General features: G+C 52.8%; 1 protein-coding gene across 5 annotated transcripts in view; it reads right to left on the bottom strand.

Annotated features, from left to right (window-relative positions):
* Positions 1-2182: 2182 nt before the first annotated feature.
* The window catches only part of LOC137349117 (interferon regulatory factor 8-like), a 74620-nt gene continuing 63136 nt past the window's right edge, over positions 2183-13666 (bottom strand). For 3 of the 5 annotated variants that reach the window (XM_068014475.1, XM_068014474.1, XM_068014477.1), the window contains exons 7-14: positions 11307-11478; positions 10948-11063; positions 9858-10008; positions 8425-8484; positions 7801-7860; positions 4463-4834; positions 3018-3133; positions 2183-2526 (exon numbers count right to left, since the gene is read on the bottom strand). In XM_068014475.1, coding sequence (XP_067870576.1) covers positions 2371-2526; positions 3018-3133; positions 4463-4834; positions 7801-7860; positions 8425-8484; positions 9858-10008; positions 10948-11063; positions 11307-11478 — 1203 coding nt within the window. In that variant the 3' untranslated portion in view covers positions 2183-2370. The remainder of the gene's footprint in view (positions 2527-3017; positions 3134-4462; positions 4835-7800; positions 7861-8424; positions 8485-9857; positions 10009-10947; positions 11064-11306; positions 11479-13666) is intronic. The other 2 variants (XM_068014476.1, XM_068014479.1) reach the window with 2 other exon arrangements.

Raw genomic sequence — 13666 nt, 5'->3', positions numbered from 1 at the left:
TCAAAGGGGGGGACCGTAGCCGGATGGCTAACAGCTTAGCATCCGCAGAGCATGAAGGGAAAAATAGCCATCCTTACACAAGGACAAGGACTATGAAACAGCTGCAGTTGCAGTTTAATGAACCCAGCCTGCTGAATAGGCAGTGTGTGAGATAAGATGCGCTCCGAATAAGACTGAGAGACTGCTGGACAAGGATAGGTAAGAACAAGGCCAGCAGATGCGTTTTGCTTTTGCTTTGCAACTAGCACTAGGCAAAACGGATGTCTCCAAGTCATGGGTGGACGTGACTAAGAGCAATTCGTGATGCTGGGAGCAACTGGATAAAAAGGGGGGAGGCTGGGAGCCTCCGGAGCGAAGACCTGCAGGAACAACCATCGCGGAAAGGAAGCCGGAGTCTGGAATTCAGTGAAGAGAGCCCATCGGGAGGGATAGTGATCACCTCCCCTCGCAACAGGTAGTATTTAAGTCCAAGCGGTCAGTCTTGTGATTTCTTGTAACAAGTAACCAGTAGTTTAACAAGTGAAATAAGGAGTAGCCTAATAAGTGACTTAAGTATCAATAAAAGTCTTTATGTGAAGTATCTCACGTAGGTGTCTTTTGTCGGCCACGTTAGTTGACACCCTAGTTTGAGGGTCAACAAGTGAATGGTTTTCCAACACAGACCCTTGCCAGACACCACTAGACACATCCTGCCAATTCGAATACCTGCCCATTATCCCTACTCTCTGTCTCCTCCCTCTCAGCCCATTTCCTAACCTGGCCAATAACTTATCTTCAATTGCATGAGCTTCAACTTCAGTTCACAGTCTCTTCTCTGGAACTTTATCAAATGCCTTCTGCAAGTCCATAGAAATATCATCCATAGACATTCCCCTGTCCACTACTTTAGTCCGCTCTTCAAAAAAATTCAACCGGATTTGTCATGCATGACCTGCCCTTTACAAATCCACGCTCTCTCTCTGAACAGCTGAAAATTTTCAGTGTGTTCGGTCACCCTATCCTTAATTATAGACTCTAGCAATTTCCCGACAACAGACATTGGGCTAACAGGTCTGTAATTCCCTGGTTTCCCCCTCTCACCATTCTGAAATAAAGGAGAGACATGCACCATTTTCCAACTTAAAGGAACTGTTCTTGAATCGAGGAAATTTTGGAAGATTATAGTTAGCGCATCTGCAATGTTCTCACCTACTTCCTTTAAAACCCTGGGATGGAACCCATCTGGTCCTGGAGATTTGTCACTCTTTAGTACCATTATTATCTTCATTACTGTTACTTTGCTGATGTTAATTTTGATGAGGCCTCGTCCTGGATTAGTTTCCTTGGGACGTCTGGCATGTTGTTTGCTTTCTCTCCTGTAAATACTGACACAAAGTAATTATTCAGCATGCCTGCCATTTCCTTATTTTCATTAATAACATCACTGTTTTCAAAAGGCTCACATTGCCCCTGGCCTATTTCACTTTGCTAATATAAAAACTTACTCATATTGATTTTGATTTTCCTTGCAGATTTCTATACGTACTCCCTTCTTGTAGCCCTGTTTTGCCACCCTTTGTTGTATCTCTCACAGCTGCCAGGTTCTGTTACTCTTTTGCACTTTTCTATGCTTTTTCATTTAGTTTTATGTTGTCTCTTCCCTCTTCAGTCACCCACGGCTGTTTTTATTCTTTTGGAAAGTAGAGCTCTTGCCCGAGGGATATAAACTGGTTCTGTTGTCGTGTTAAACTCATTTTTGAACAGCTCCCACTGAGCTGTCAGCTTAACCATTCACAGATTCGCCCAGTTGCCTGTGGACGATCTCTGCCTCATCCCATCAAGGTCAGTCTTACCGAAATCCAGAATCTTAGTCGCTGTTTCACATTTCTCCCTTTCAAACTCACCTTGAACTCGACTGTATTGTGATCGCTATTACATAAATGTTCCCGCGCCATTCAGCTGTTTACTAAATGCGGCTCATTATTCATTATGAAATGATCTCAGCTATGATGCGCATACCGGAAAAGCCCCCGCCCCTCCACTCGGTGACCGTACTCACACAGGAAGATTGAGGGGGGCAGTATCGGGGGGACAGCCGGTCTCCGTGGAAATGGTACACCCCTCCCGCTGTGGACAGTCAGGGAAAGGAGGGCGAGAGACAAAGATAAAGACCGCAAAAGGTGAAGATCAAAATTTCCTTTAATTTTTATTTTTACAAGAAGCATATAAACCACCAAACTTTCTCTTCACATTATATTCAACCTTTCCCCAACACCTGGCCTCCCCCCCAACTGCGCCCACACATCCAGGGTACTCAGTCCTCAAACACCCCGAGCCGCCCGCTTCACAGTGGGGTGGGGCAGTGGCTTCACCCCTCCCTTTCCCCCCAGGTTACGAGATCCCATACAGGCTGCTGGAGGCTTCCCGGAGGGCGTTGGTGACTCGGTCTCTGAAGTTCTCGCTGTTCATCTGGCTGAGGAGGACAAAGGAGGCGTTCTGGATTTCCAGCTCGTGGTCCAGGAGCTGTTTGGCGGTCACCTGGTAAATCTGAGGCGGGGGAAGGGGGAAAAAGAAGCATCACTGAGGAACCGGGTCAAAGAGTTTGGTGGGGAGGGTGCGGGGGAGGGGCGAGAAATCACAAGGCTTGGGGCCGGAATCCCGTCTGGACCCCCTACACACATGAGGGGTCGACTGGAGGGGAGGGGGGGGAACAGGGTGGGCTCCCCACACCCAGACCCACAATGTTCTTGGAGTGTCTGATGGGGCAGTGAGCAGGCAGTGCAGAAGTACAGACCTCCACTCAGCCCACTCCCCCATCACCATGTCACACAACCAGACCTAAACGCAAATTATGGTGCAGTATGGCCATTCCCTCTCCGGGATTCGGATACGGCCAGTCCCTCACCGGGATTCATATACGGCCATTCCCTCGCTGAGGTCTGATGTGTGGGGTGTGGGGTGCTGGTGTTTGGTGGGTGAAGGGGGTTGAGGGGGCCGTGTAGGGATGTGAGGGTGGGAGGGAGGGGAGGATTCCTCACCTGGACGGTGATGAGCTTCTCGGCCACAGATTCCGCCTCCCTCAGTTCTTCACCGAAACACAGCGTCACCTGGTATCGGGGGGCGATGCCACCCTCCGACTGGTACCGTTCCAGATCTGAGACAAAATTCAGAACCCGGTTAGGATCGGCCCACTCCGGCTTCAGCCCGCACGCCCTGACTGCCCGGGCCCTGATACCTCAGTCCTGGCCGCCCAGGCCCTGATCCCTCAGTCCTACCGGCCCAGGCCCTGATCCCTCAGTCCTGACCGCCCGGGCCCTGATCCCTCAGTCCTGACCGCCCGGGCCCTGATCCCTCAGTCCTGACCGCCCGGCCCTGATCCCTCAGTCCTGACCGCCCGGCCCTGATGCCTCAGTCCTGACTGCCCGGCCCTGATCCCTCAGTCCTGACTGCCCGGCCCTGATCCCTCAGTCCTGACTTCCCGGCCCTGATCCCTCAGTCCTGACTGCCCAGCCTCTGATCCCTCAGTCCTGACCGCCCAGCCTCTGATCCCTCAGTCCTGACCGCCCAGGCCCTGATCCCTCAGTCCTGACCGCCCAGCCCTGATCCCTCAGTCCTGACTGCCCAGCCCCTGATCCCTCAGTCCTGACCGCCTGGTCCTGATCCCTCAGCCCTGACTGCCCAGGCCTGATCCCTCAGTCCTGACTGCCCAGGCCTGATCCCTCAGTCCTGACTGCCCGGCCCTGATCCCTCAGTCCTGACCGCCAGCTCCCTGATCCCTCAGTCCTGACCGCCTGGTCCTGATCCCTCAGTCCTGACTGCCCAGCCCCTGATCCCTCAGTCCTGACCGCCTGGCCCTGATCCCTCAGTCCTGACTGTGCAGGCTCTGATCCCTCAGTCCTGACCGCCCGCTCCCTGATCCCTCAGTCCTGACCGCCTGGCCCTGATCCCTCAGCCCTGACTGCCCAGGCCTGATCCCTCAGTCCTGACTGCCCAGCCCCTGATCCCTCAGTCCTGACCGCCCAGCCCCTGATCCCTCAGTCCTGACTGCCCAGGCTCTGATCCCTCAGTCCTGACCGCCCGCTCCCTGATCCCTCAGTCCTGACCGCCTGGCCCTGATCCCTCAGCCCTGACTGCCCAGGCCTGATCCCTCAGTCCTGACTGCCCAGCCCCTGATCCCTCAGTCCTGACCGCCCAGGCCCTGATCCCTCAGTCCTGACCGCCCAGGCCCTGATCCCTCAGTCCTGACCGCCCAGCCCTGATCCCTCAGTCCTGACTGCCCAGCCCTGATCCCTCGGTCCTGACCACCCGGCCCTGATCTCCCGGCCCTGCCCACCTCATTCCCATTTTACGGGCAAGCGACAAATCTATTTCACCCCACACCCAATTTGCCCGAGGTCCCTCGGAATATTTTCCAGACACGATATAATTGCCCTCTTGTTGTTCCCTGCCCCCCACCACCACTCCACCCCCAGTAGATAATTACCCTGCTCAAACTTCTTTCGGTCAAACAACTTCTCCACCTTCTCCCGCTCCAGCTTGTTCCGCTGGTCGGGTCGGAGGGCACAGGGCCCAGTCCAGAATACCCGGCCCTGGCACAGGCGCTGGATGAAGATTCCGTTGGCATTGCTGTCCAGCATCACGCCACGCTCCAGGAAGGTCAGCAGCTCCTCCGTTGCCCGCCGCTTGTCCGGGCAGATGATGGCGTCTGTTGGCGGGAAGCACAGCTTCTCCAAGGCCTGCGAGCCAAAGGAGGCGTCGCTGCGGGAAGGTGACAGGATCTTGCATCCATGCCGTGTCATCTTGCAGCTGACCTGCACGCCACTGTAGTAGAACGAGATGAACATCGAGCTGGGGTCTAGGACATAAAAATACAACAGTGGGGCTTCAGTCACAGACAGAATGGCTCTGAAAAGAATTGGTTGTTTCGATTTGGAGAGGCCTGCGTGAGTCGGCGAGGCCTGCAAGATCCACTGAGCCCTGTGTGATCCACTGAGCCCTGTGTGATCCACTGAAGCCTGTGTGATCCACTGAGGCCTACATGAGTCTTTGAGGCCTATGTGAGACGGCGAGGCCTGCATGAACCACTGAGGCCTGTGTGATCCACTGAGGCCTACGTGAGTATTTGAGGCCTGTGTGAGATGGCAAGGCCTGCATTATCCACTGAGGCCTGCATGACCTGGCAAGGCCTACACACCCTGGCGAGGTCTGAGAGACCCAGTGAGACATCTTGGAAAGAAATATTCAATTAACCCTACTCCCCTGCTCTTTCCCCATGACCCTGCAAATTTCTCTTTTTGAATCCTTTCTCCAATTCTCTTTTGAATGTTACCACTGAATCTGCTTCCACCGCCCTTTCAGATCCAGAGCACAACAACTCAAGCTGCACAAGGAATGCACGTTGACATGCAGGTGCAGCAGGCTATTAGGAAGGCAAATGGCATGTTGGCCTTTATTGCAAGGGGATTGGAGTACAGGAATGAATAAGTCTTACTCAAATTGTATGGGGCTTTGGCGATACCGCATCTGGAATATTGTGTGCAGTTTTGGTCTCCACATTTAAGAAAGGATATACTTGCACTGGAGGCAGTGCAGTGAAGATTTACTAAATTGGTCCCTGGGATGAGGGGGTTGTCCTATGATGAGAGGCTGAGTAAATTGGCCGATATTCTCTGGAGTTTAGACGAATGAGAGGCGATCTCATTGAGACATACAAGATTCTGAAAGGGCTTGATAGGGTAGAAGCTGAGAGATTGTTCTCACTGGTCGGGGAATCTAGAACACAGGGACACAGTCTCAGGATAAAGGGGCCGATTATTCAGGACTGAGATGAGGAGAAATTACTTCACTCGAAGGGTTGTGAATCTTTGGAATTCTCTGACCCAGAGGGTTTGTGGATGCTCCATCATTGAATACATTTAAGGCTGGGATAGATAGATTTTTGGTCTCTTGGGGAATCAAGGGATATGGGAAGCGGGCGGGAAAGTGGAATTGAAGCCCAAGATCAGCCATGGTCGTATTGAATGGCGGAGCAGGCTCGATGGGCCGAATGGTCTACTCCTGCTCACGTTCTTGTGTTCTTGCGTAGAAAATGCTCCCTCGTGTCTCGGGTGACCGTTTTCCTGGTTCTTGGTACTCGGTGAGTTTAGCCTGGACTGTTCAGTGTCAGCCGTGGCTCAGTGGGTAGCTCTCTCACCCGACGTCAGAAGTTTGTGGGTCCATGTCCCACTCCAGAGACTAGTGCACAAAAAAAAAACTAGGCCGGCATCCTTGGTGCCAGTGCCGAGGGAGTGCTGCACCGTTGGAGGCGCCGGCTTTCCGATGAGATGTTAAACTCGAGGCCCCCCGTCCGTAACATCGCCCGACTTCGCCCCTGCCTCAGCTCATCTGCTGCTGAAACCCTCATCCGTACCTCCGTTCCCTCTAGACTTGACTATTCCAACGCACTCCTGGCTGATCTCCCACAATCTACCCTCCGTAAACTTGAGGTCATCCAAAACTCCGCTGCCCCGTGTCCTAACCCGCACCAAGTCCCGTTCCCCCATCGCCCGCTGTGCTCGCTGACCCACACCGGCTCCTGGTCGGGCAACATGTCAATTTGAAAATTCTCATCCTTGTTTCCAAATTCCCCTCAGGGCCTCTCCCCCTCCCCCCACCTCCCTATCTCTATAATCTCCTCCGACCTCACAACCCGCCGAGATCTCTGCCCTCCTCTAATTCCGGCCTCTTGTCCATCCTCCTGATTTTAATGGCTCCACCATTGGCGGCCGTGCCTTCAGCTGCCTGGGCCCCGAGCTCTGGCATTCCCTCCCTAAACTCCTCCGCCTCTCTCTCCTGCATTGAGACCCTCCTTAAAACCACCCTCTTTCACCAAGCTTTTGGTCATCCGCCCTCATATGTGGTGCGGCGTCCAAGTTTGTCTGATTTATGCTCCTACGACTCCTGCCTTGGGACTTTTCGTATGTTAAAGGCGCTATATGAATGCAAGTTTTTGTTGAAATCTGCTCATTCAGGATTCATTGGCAATAAAACTCAGCTTGTGCTTTTCAAGTGGTTTGGTGGCCACTTAACTGGAAGGCAAAGGCGAGGAAAGCTGATCCCACTCAGAGGAGCAGGAACAGTTTAAGCAGGGCTTTGAAATGATACAGCTTGATTGACACCCCGACTATTCGGGTATCAGAGGTGCCAAGATATTTAACTCCCACTGTTTTGGCTGCATTATGAACCGTGGGGTGGGGGTGGGGCAGCAGTCATGCGAGAAAATTTGCCAACCGATGTCACTTGACAGGACGTCACACAATCGGGTGTCAAAGGGTCAAAACCTCTAGGAATACGTCAACCCAGAGCTGGCCAACCTTTCCCCTAGTCGGGCCCTGCACACTGCCCAGGCACGGCCTGCACGGCCTTAGTTGGGCCTACACAAATCTGCTGGGCCTGCATAACCCTAATGAAGCCTACACGACCCCTGGCGAGGCCCGAACGGCCTTTGTGACATTGCGCAGCTCTTGTGAAGCCCTGCCTGACCCCAGAGGGAAACAGAATGACTCTGGTCCAGGAGGCCTAACCCTACTGAGGCCCACGTGATCAGAGTGAGGCCAGTGGCCCAGCCGCGACTGGACTACTCCCGGGGCCAGGTGAGGCTTGCATAATCACACCAGGGCTGTGGTTTCCCAGGACGCCAGTGAGGCCTGGCAGATAGCGGGGCAGCACCAGGCCCCCCGAATGGCACTTATAAAGGCCACACGCCAACGCCAACCCCCACCCCGCTAGCCCGGGCGTCTTTCACAGACAGAGAAGAAACTTATTCCTCAGTAAATTTCTCACCTTTCTCTGGTAGGCTTGACAACATCAGATTGGTGATGCTAATCGTGCAATGAGTCGCAACTGTGAGGAGGGAGAGAAAGGCGCAGATTTAGAGTGAGGTAGCTCCCACCCTTTCAGCCCTCAACCTCATTAGCTCCCCTGTCTTATCCTGAATGCGAAACGTCTGTGCCAAAATAACTCCAGAACCAACTGCGGTCCTTTTAAATTAGAAAGGCCGGTATGTCCCATTGAGTGGGCACGACTTGCCCGGGGCCTGTACGACCCGGGCGGGACATGAACAAACCTGGCGGGGCCGTCTTTCTGACGCCAATACAACACTGCGCGGCTCTCGTGAAGCCTGCCAGGCCCCAGAGGGACCAGGAATGACTCTAGTCGAGGATGCCTAACACTATTGAGGCCCATGTGAGGTGAGTGAGGCCAGTGGCTCAGCCACAACTGGACTACTCCCTGGGCCTACATAATCACACCAGGGCTGTGGTATCTCAGGATGCTAGTGAGGCCTAGCTGATCGCGGGGCAGTGCCAGGCCCCAATTTGGCATTTCCAAAGACCGAGCACCCACTTCCTCTACCCAGGCCCCTTTCACAGAGAAGAGAAAAAACTTATACCTCAGAAAATCTCTCACCTTTCTCTGGCAGGCTTGGCGATATCAGGTTGGTGATGCTAATTGTGAAATTATTCGCAACTGTGAGCAGGGAGAGAAAGGCGTAGATTTAGATCAAGATACCTCCCACCCTTCAGACCTCAACCCCACCAAATCCCTCTTCTTGTCCTGAATTTTTTTTTTCCTTCATTCATGGGATGTGGGCGTCGCTGGCCAGGTCAGCATTTATTGCCCATCCCTAATTGCCCTTGAGAAGGTGGCGGTGAGCTGCCTTCTTGAACCGCTGCAGTCCATGTGGGGTAGGTACACCCACAGTGCTGTTAGGGAGGGAGTTCCAGGATTTTGACCCAGTGACAGTGAAGGAACGGCGATATAGTTCCAAGTCAGGATGGTGTGTGACTTGGAGGGGAGCTTGCAGGTGGTGGTGTTTCCCATGTGTTTGCTGCCCTTGTCCTTCTAGTTGGTAGAGGTCACGGGTTTGGAAGGTGCTGTCGAAGGAGACTTGGTGAGTTGCTGCAGTGCATCTTGTAGATGGTACACACTGCTGCCACTGTGCGTCGGTGGTGGAGGGAGTGAATGTTTGTGGATGGGGTGCCAATCAGGCGGGCTGCTTTGTCCTGGATGGTGTCGAGCTTCTTGAGTGTTGTTGGAGCTGCACCCATCCAGGCAAGTGGAGAGTATTCCATCACACTCCTGACTTGTGCCTTGTAGATGGTGGATAGGCTTTGGGGAGTCAGGAGGTGAGTTACCCGCCTCAGGATTCCTAGCCTCTGACCTGCTCTTGTAGCCACGGTATTTATATGGCTACTCCAGTTCAGTTTCTGGTCAATGGTAACCCCCAGGATGTTGATAGTGGGGGATTCAGCGATTGTAATGCTGTTGAATGTCATGGGGAGATGGTTAGATTCTCTCTTGTTGGAGATGGTCATTGCCTGGCACTTGTGTGGCGCGACTTATCAGCCTAAGCCTGGAAATTGTCCAGGTCTTGCTGCATTTCTACACGGACTGCTTCAGTATCTGAGGAGTCACGAATGGTGCTGAACATTGTGCAATCATCAGCGAACATCCCCACTTCTAACCTTATGAATGTGGAACTTTTGTGCTAAAATAGCTCTGAAACAATGAGTGTCCCTTTTAAATTAGAAAGGTGTGTCTGTCACATTGAGTCACCATGACCTGCTTGGGCCTCCTCGACACCAGCAGGGCCTGCACTCAGCCTCAATTTAATTGCTAGCTCGCTGGTTCCTGCCTCGAGGATTGGGAAGAGAGGGGCCTCAGGAGACCATTGCTGGTGGTGACCTTTGGCCCTTTTACTCAGAGGTGAGAGGACAGATACAGGCCCAGCACCTGTTACCCAGCAGTGGGAGGGCGGACAGCCGCTCGCGACCAACCTTCACCCTGCGTCCTGTCTGCTGGTCTGCATTCGGCCTGGGCACCGTGCCCTCAGGATCTACCTGCATCGGTGGGAGTCAGGCTCCACTCCAGCGGGGGACTTTCAGTCGAAACTTCCTCCCGTGTGGACATCTCGGAGCCAGAACTAGGATCACAGCTGCTATCACTCTCCATCTGCTGGGAATCGAGAGCTGAGCTGACACTCTCTACCTGCTGGGAAAGATGAACAGTAGTGTCACTCTCTACCTACTGGGAAAGACGAACAGCGGTGTCACTCTCTACCTGCTGGGAAAGACGAACAGCGGTGTCACTCTCTACCTGCTGGGAAAGATGAACAGCGGTGTCACTCTCTACCTGCTGGGAAAGATGAACAGCGGTGTCACTCTCTACCTGCTGGGAAAGATGAACATGAGAGTCACTCTCTACCTGCTGGGAAAGATGAACAGGTGCGCCACTCTCTACCTGCTGGGAAATGGGAACGGGAGAGTCACTCTCTACCTGCTGGGAAATGGGAACGGGAGAGTCACTCTCCACCTGCTGGGAAATGGGAACGGGAGAGCCACTTTCTACCTGCTGGGAAATGGGAATAGGAGAGTCACTTTCTACCTGCTGGGAAATGGGAACAGGAGTGTCACTCACTACCTACTAGGAAATGGGAACAGGAGTGTCACTCACTACCTACTGGAAAATGGGAACAGGAGAGTCACTCTCTACCTGCTGGGAAATGGGAATAGGAGTGTCACTCACTACCTACTGGGAAATGGGAACAGGAGTGTCACTCACTACCTACTGGGAAATGGGAACAGGAGAGTCACTCTCTACCTGCTGGGAAATGGGAACAGGAGAGTCACTTTTCACCTGCTGGGAAATGGGAACAGGAGTGTCACTCACTACCAACTGGGAAATGGGAACAGGAAAGTTACTCTTGACCTGCTGGGAAATGGGAACAGGCGATTCACTCTCGACATGCTGGGAGACTCTACCTGCTGGGAAACGCGGACATCTAACTCAGCACCCTGAGTCCAGCTCTTTGCAAAGACCCACTCCCTCAGCCTGAAAGCTTTGTGCGACTTGCTCCCCTACAGCCCCCCCTGCCTCCTCTTCCTCCGCAGGCCAGGCTCCACACCGACTGCACACCACCCCGCTCCTCACCTTCTCCATCGTTCCCAGCTGGCTGCTGGGGCAGCTGGGCTGCACGCTCTCAATTCCAATCCCCTCCCCCGTCTCCACTTTCACCCTGTTCAGGTCAACAGCCGATGCTGGCATCCCTGTGAACGGAGACCGTTAAACACACATCAGAGGAGAGAGTAACAGGACCTCACAGGAAAACCACACCCCTCACCGATAAACACCCCCCCCCCCACCCCCCCCACTTGCGGATACGACCCCTCGGCAAAATAAAAACGCTTCTCGCCGTTACAGACCCACCTCCTCGCTGATAAACTCCCTCACTCGCAGACAGGCCCCTCCCTCACCAGCAGGCCCCACACGAGCAGTGGATGAACACTCACGTTTGCCGGTGCTGTCCTCGGCGATCTTGTACTCTCTGCGGTGCTCGGAGATGTCGAGCTGGGAACGCTGGGGAACCTCCTCAAACCTGCGGCTCTTGTTCTGAGCGCACCTCAGCTGCGTTTGCCAGGAGGCCGGATCCACTTTATCACCATCCTTGTACTTGCCCCCAGCCTATTCAGAGAGAGCGTGGCCTGTTAATGCAGAAACCGGAAATACCAAGCCCCTGCCCCCTGCAACCCTCACCCAACCCCCCACACGCCGCTCATCAAACACTCCCTGGACAGGTACAGCACGGGGTTAGATACAGAGTAAATCTCCCTCTACACTGTCCCCATCAAACACTCCCAGGACAGGTACAGCACGGGGTGGGATACAGAGTAAAGCTCCCTCTACACTGTCCCCATCAAACACTCCCAGGACAGGTACAGTACGGGGTTAGATACAGAGTAAAGCTCCCTCTACACTGTCCCCATCAAACACTCCCAGGACAGGTACAGCACGGGGGTTAGATACAGAGTAAATCTCCCTCTACACTGTCCCCATCAAACACTCCCTGGACAGGTACAGCACGGGGTTAGATACAGAGTAAAGCTCCCTCTACACTGTCCCCATCAAACACTCCCAGGACAGGTACAGTACGGGGTTAGATACAGAGTAAAGCTCCCTCTACACTGTCCCCATCAAACACTCCCAGGACAGGTACAGTACGGGGGGTTAGATACAGAGTAAAGCTCCCTCTACACTGTCCCCATCAAACACTCCCAGGACAGGTACAGTACGGGGGGTTAGATACAGAGTAAAGCTCCCTCTACACTGTCCCCATCAAACACTCCCAGGACAGGTACAGCACGGGGTGGGATACAGAGTAAAGCTCCCTCTACACTGTCCCCATCAAACACTCCCAGGACAGGTACAGTACGGGGTTAGATACAGAGTAAAGCTCCCTCTACACTGTCCCCATCAAACACTCCCAGGACAGGTACAGTACGGGGTTAGATACAGAGTAAAGCTCCCTCTACACTGTCCCCATCAAACACTCCCAGGACAGGTACAGTACGGGGGGTTAGATACAGAGTAAAGCTCCCTCTACACTGTCCCCATCAAACACTCCCAGGACAGGTACAGCACGGGGTGGGATACAGAGTAAAGCTCCCTCCACACCATCACTACCTGCTGGGAAATGGGACCATAAGTCAGTACCACCTGCTGGGACTACAAGAATTCGGAGCAGGAAGTGGCCATATTTGGTCCATCGAATCAGTTTCGCCATTTCAGAAGTTCATAACTGATTGTGGCCTTAGCTCCACTCTCCTGCCTGCACCCCATAACCTTCGACTCCCTTGTCGATCAAAAATCTGTCTAACTCAGCCTTGAATCTATTCAATGACCCAGCCTCCACTGCACCACTGGAGAAGAGAATTCCACAGGCTAATGATGGACTGGGGAAAATATTTCTCCCTATCTCCATCCTTAATGGGGAGAAGCCTTATTTTTAAACTGTGTCCCCTAGTTCTGGTCTCTCCCACAAGGGGAAACATCCTTTCAATGTCCACCCTGCCAAATCCCCTCAGGATCCTATATGTTTCAATAAAATCACCTCTCATTCTTCAAAATGCCAATGAATACAGGCACAACCTGTCCAACCTTGCCTCATAAGACAACCCCTTCATCCCAGGAATCAGCCAAGTGAACCTTCTCGGAACTGCTTCCAATGCACTTATATCCTGTCTTAAGTAAGGAGACCAATACTGTACACAGCACTCCAGATGTGGTCTAACTAAGGCCCTGCACAACATTTCTCTACTTTTATATTCGATTCCCCGTTGCAATAAATGACAATATTCCATTTGCCTTCCTAATCACTTGCTATATCTGCATATTACCCTTTCTGTGATTCATGTAACAGGACACCCAGATCCCTCTGCACCACTGAGTTCTGCAGTCTCTCTCCATTTCAATAGTATACTGTTTTTTTTATTCTTCCTGCCAAAGTGGACAAGTTCACATTTTCCCACATCTGTAAAATTTTCACCCACCCACTTAACATATCTAAATGCCTTTGTAGATTCCTTTTATATCCTCTTGAGATTTTACTCTCCTACCTATCATCGCCAACAGCCAATTTAGCAACCGTACATTCGGTCCCTTCATCCAAGTCATTGATGCTCCACTTGTAACAGCCTGCCAACCCGAAAATGACCCATTTATCCCTACTCTCTGCTTCCTGTTAGCGAACCAATCCTCTATCCTTGCTAATATATTACCCCCTACACCCCGAGCTCTTACTTTGTGTAGTAACCTTAGATGTGGCAGCTTATCAAATGCCTTTTGGAAATCCAAGTGCGCCACATCCATAGGT

This window comes from Heterodontus francisci, chromosome 34, assembly GCF_036365525.1.
Source record: "Heterodontus francisci isolate sHetFra1 chromosome 34, sHetFra1.hap1, whole genome shotgun sequence".
NCBI classification, from domain to species: Eukaryota; Metazoa; Chordata; class Chondrichthyes; order Heterodontiformes; family Heterodontidae; genus Heterodontus; species Heterodontus francisci.
Note: the sequence above shows the minus strand (reverse complement) of the source record. Positions and strands in the feature narration are given on the sequence as shown.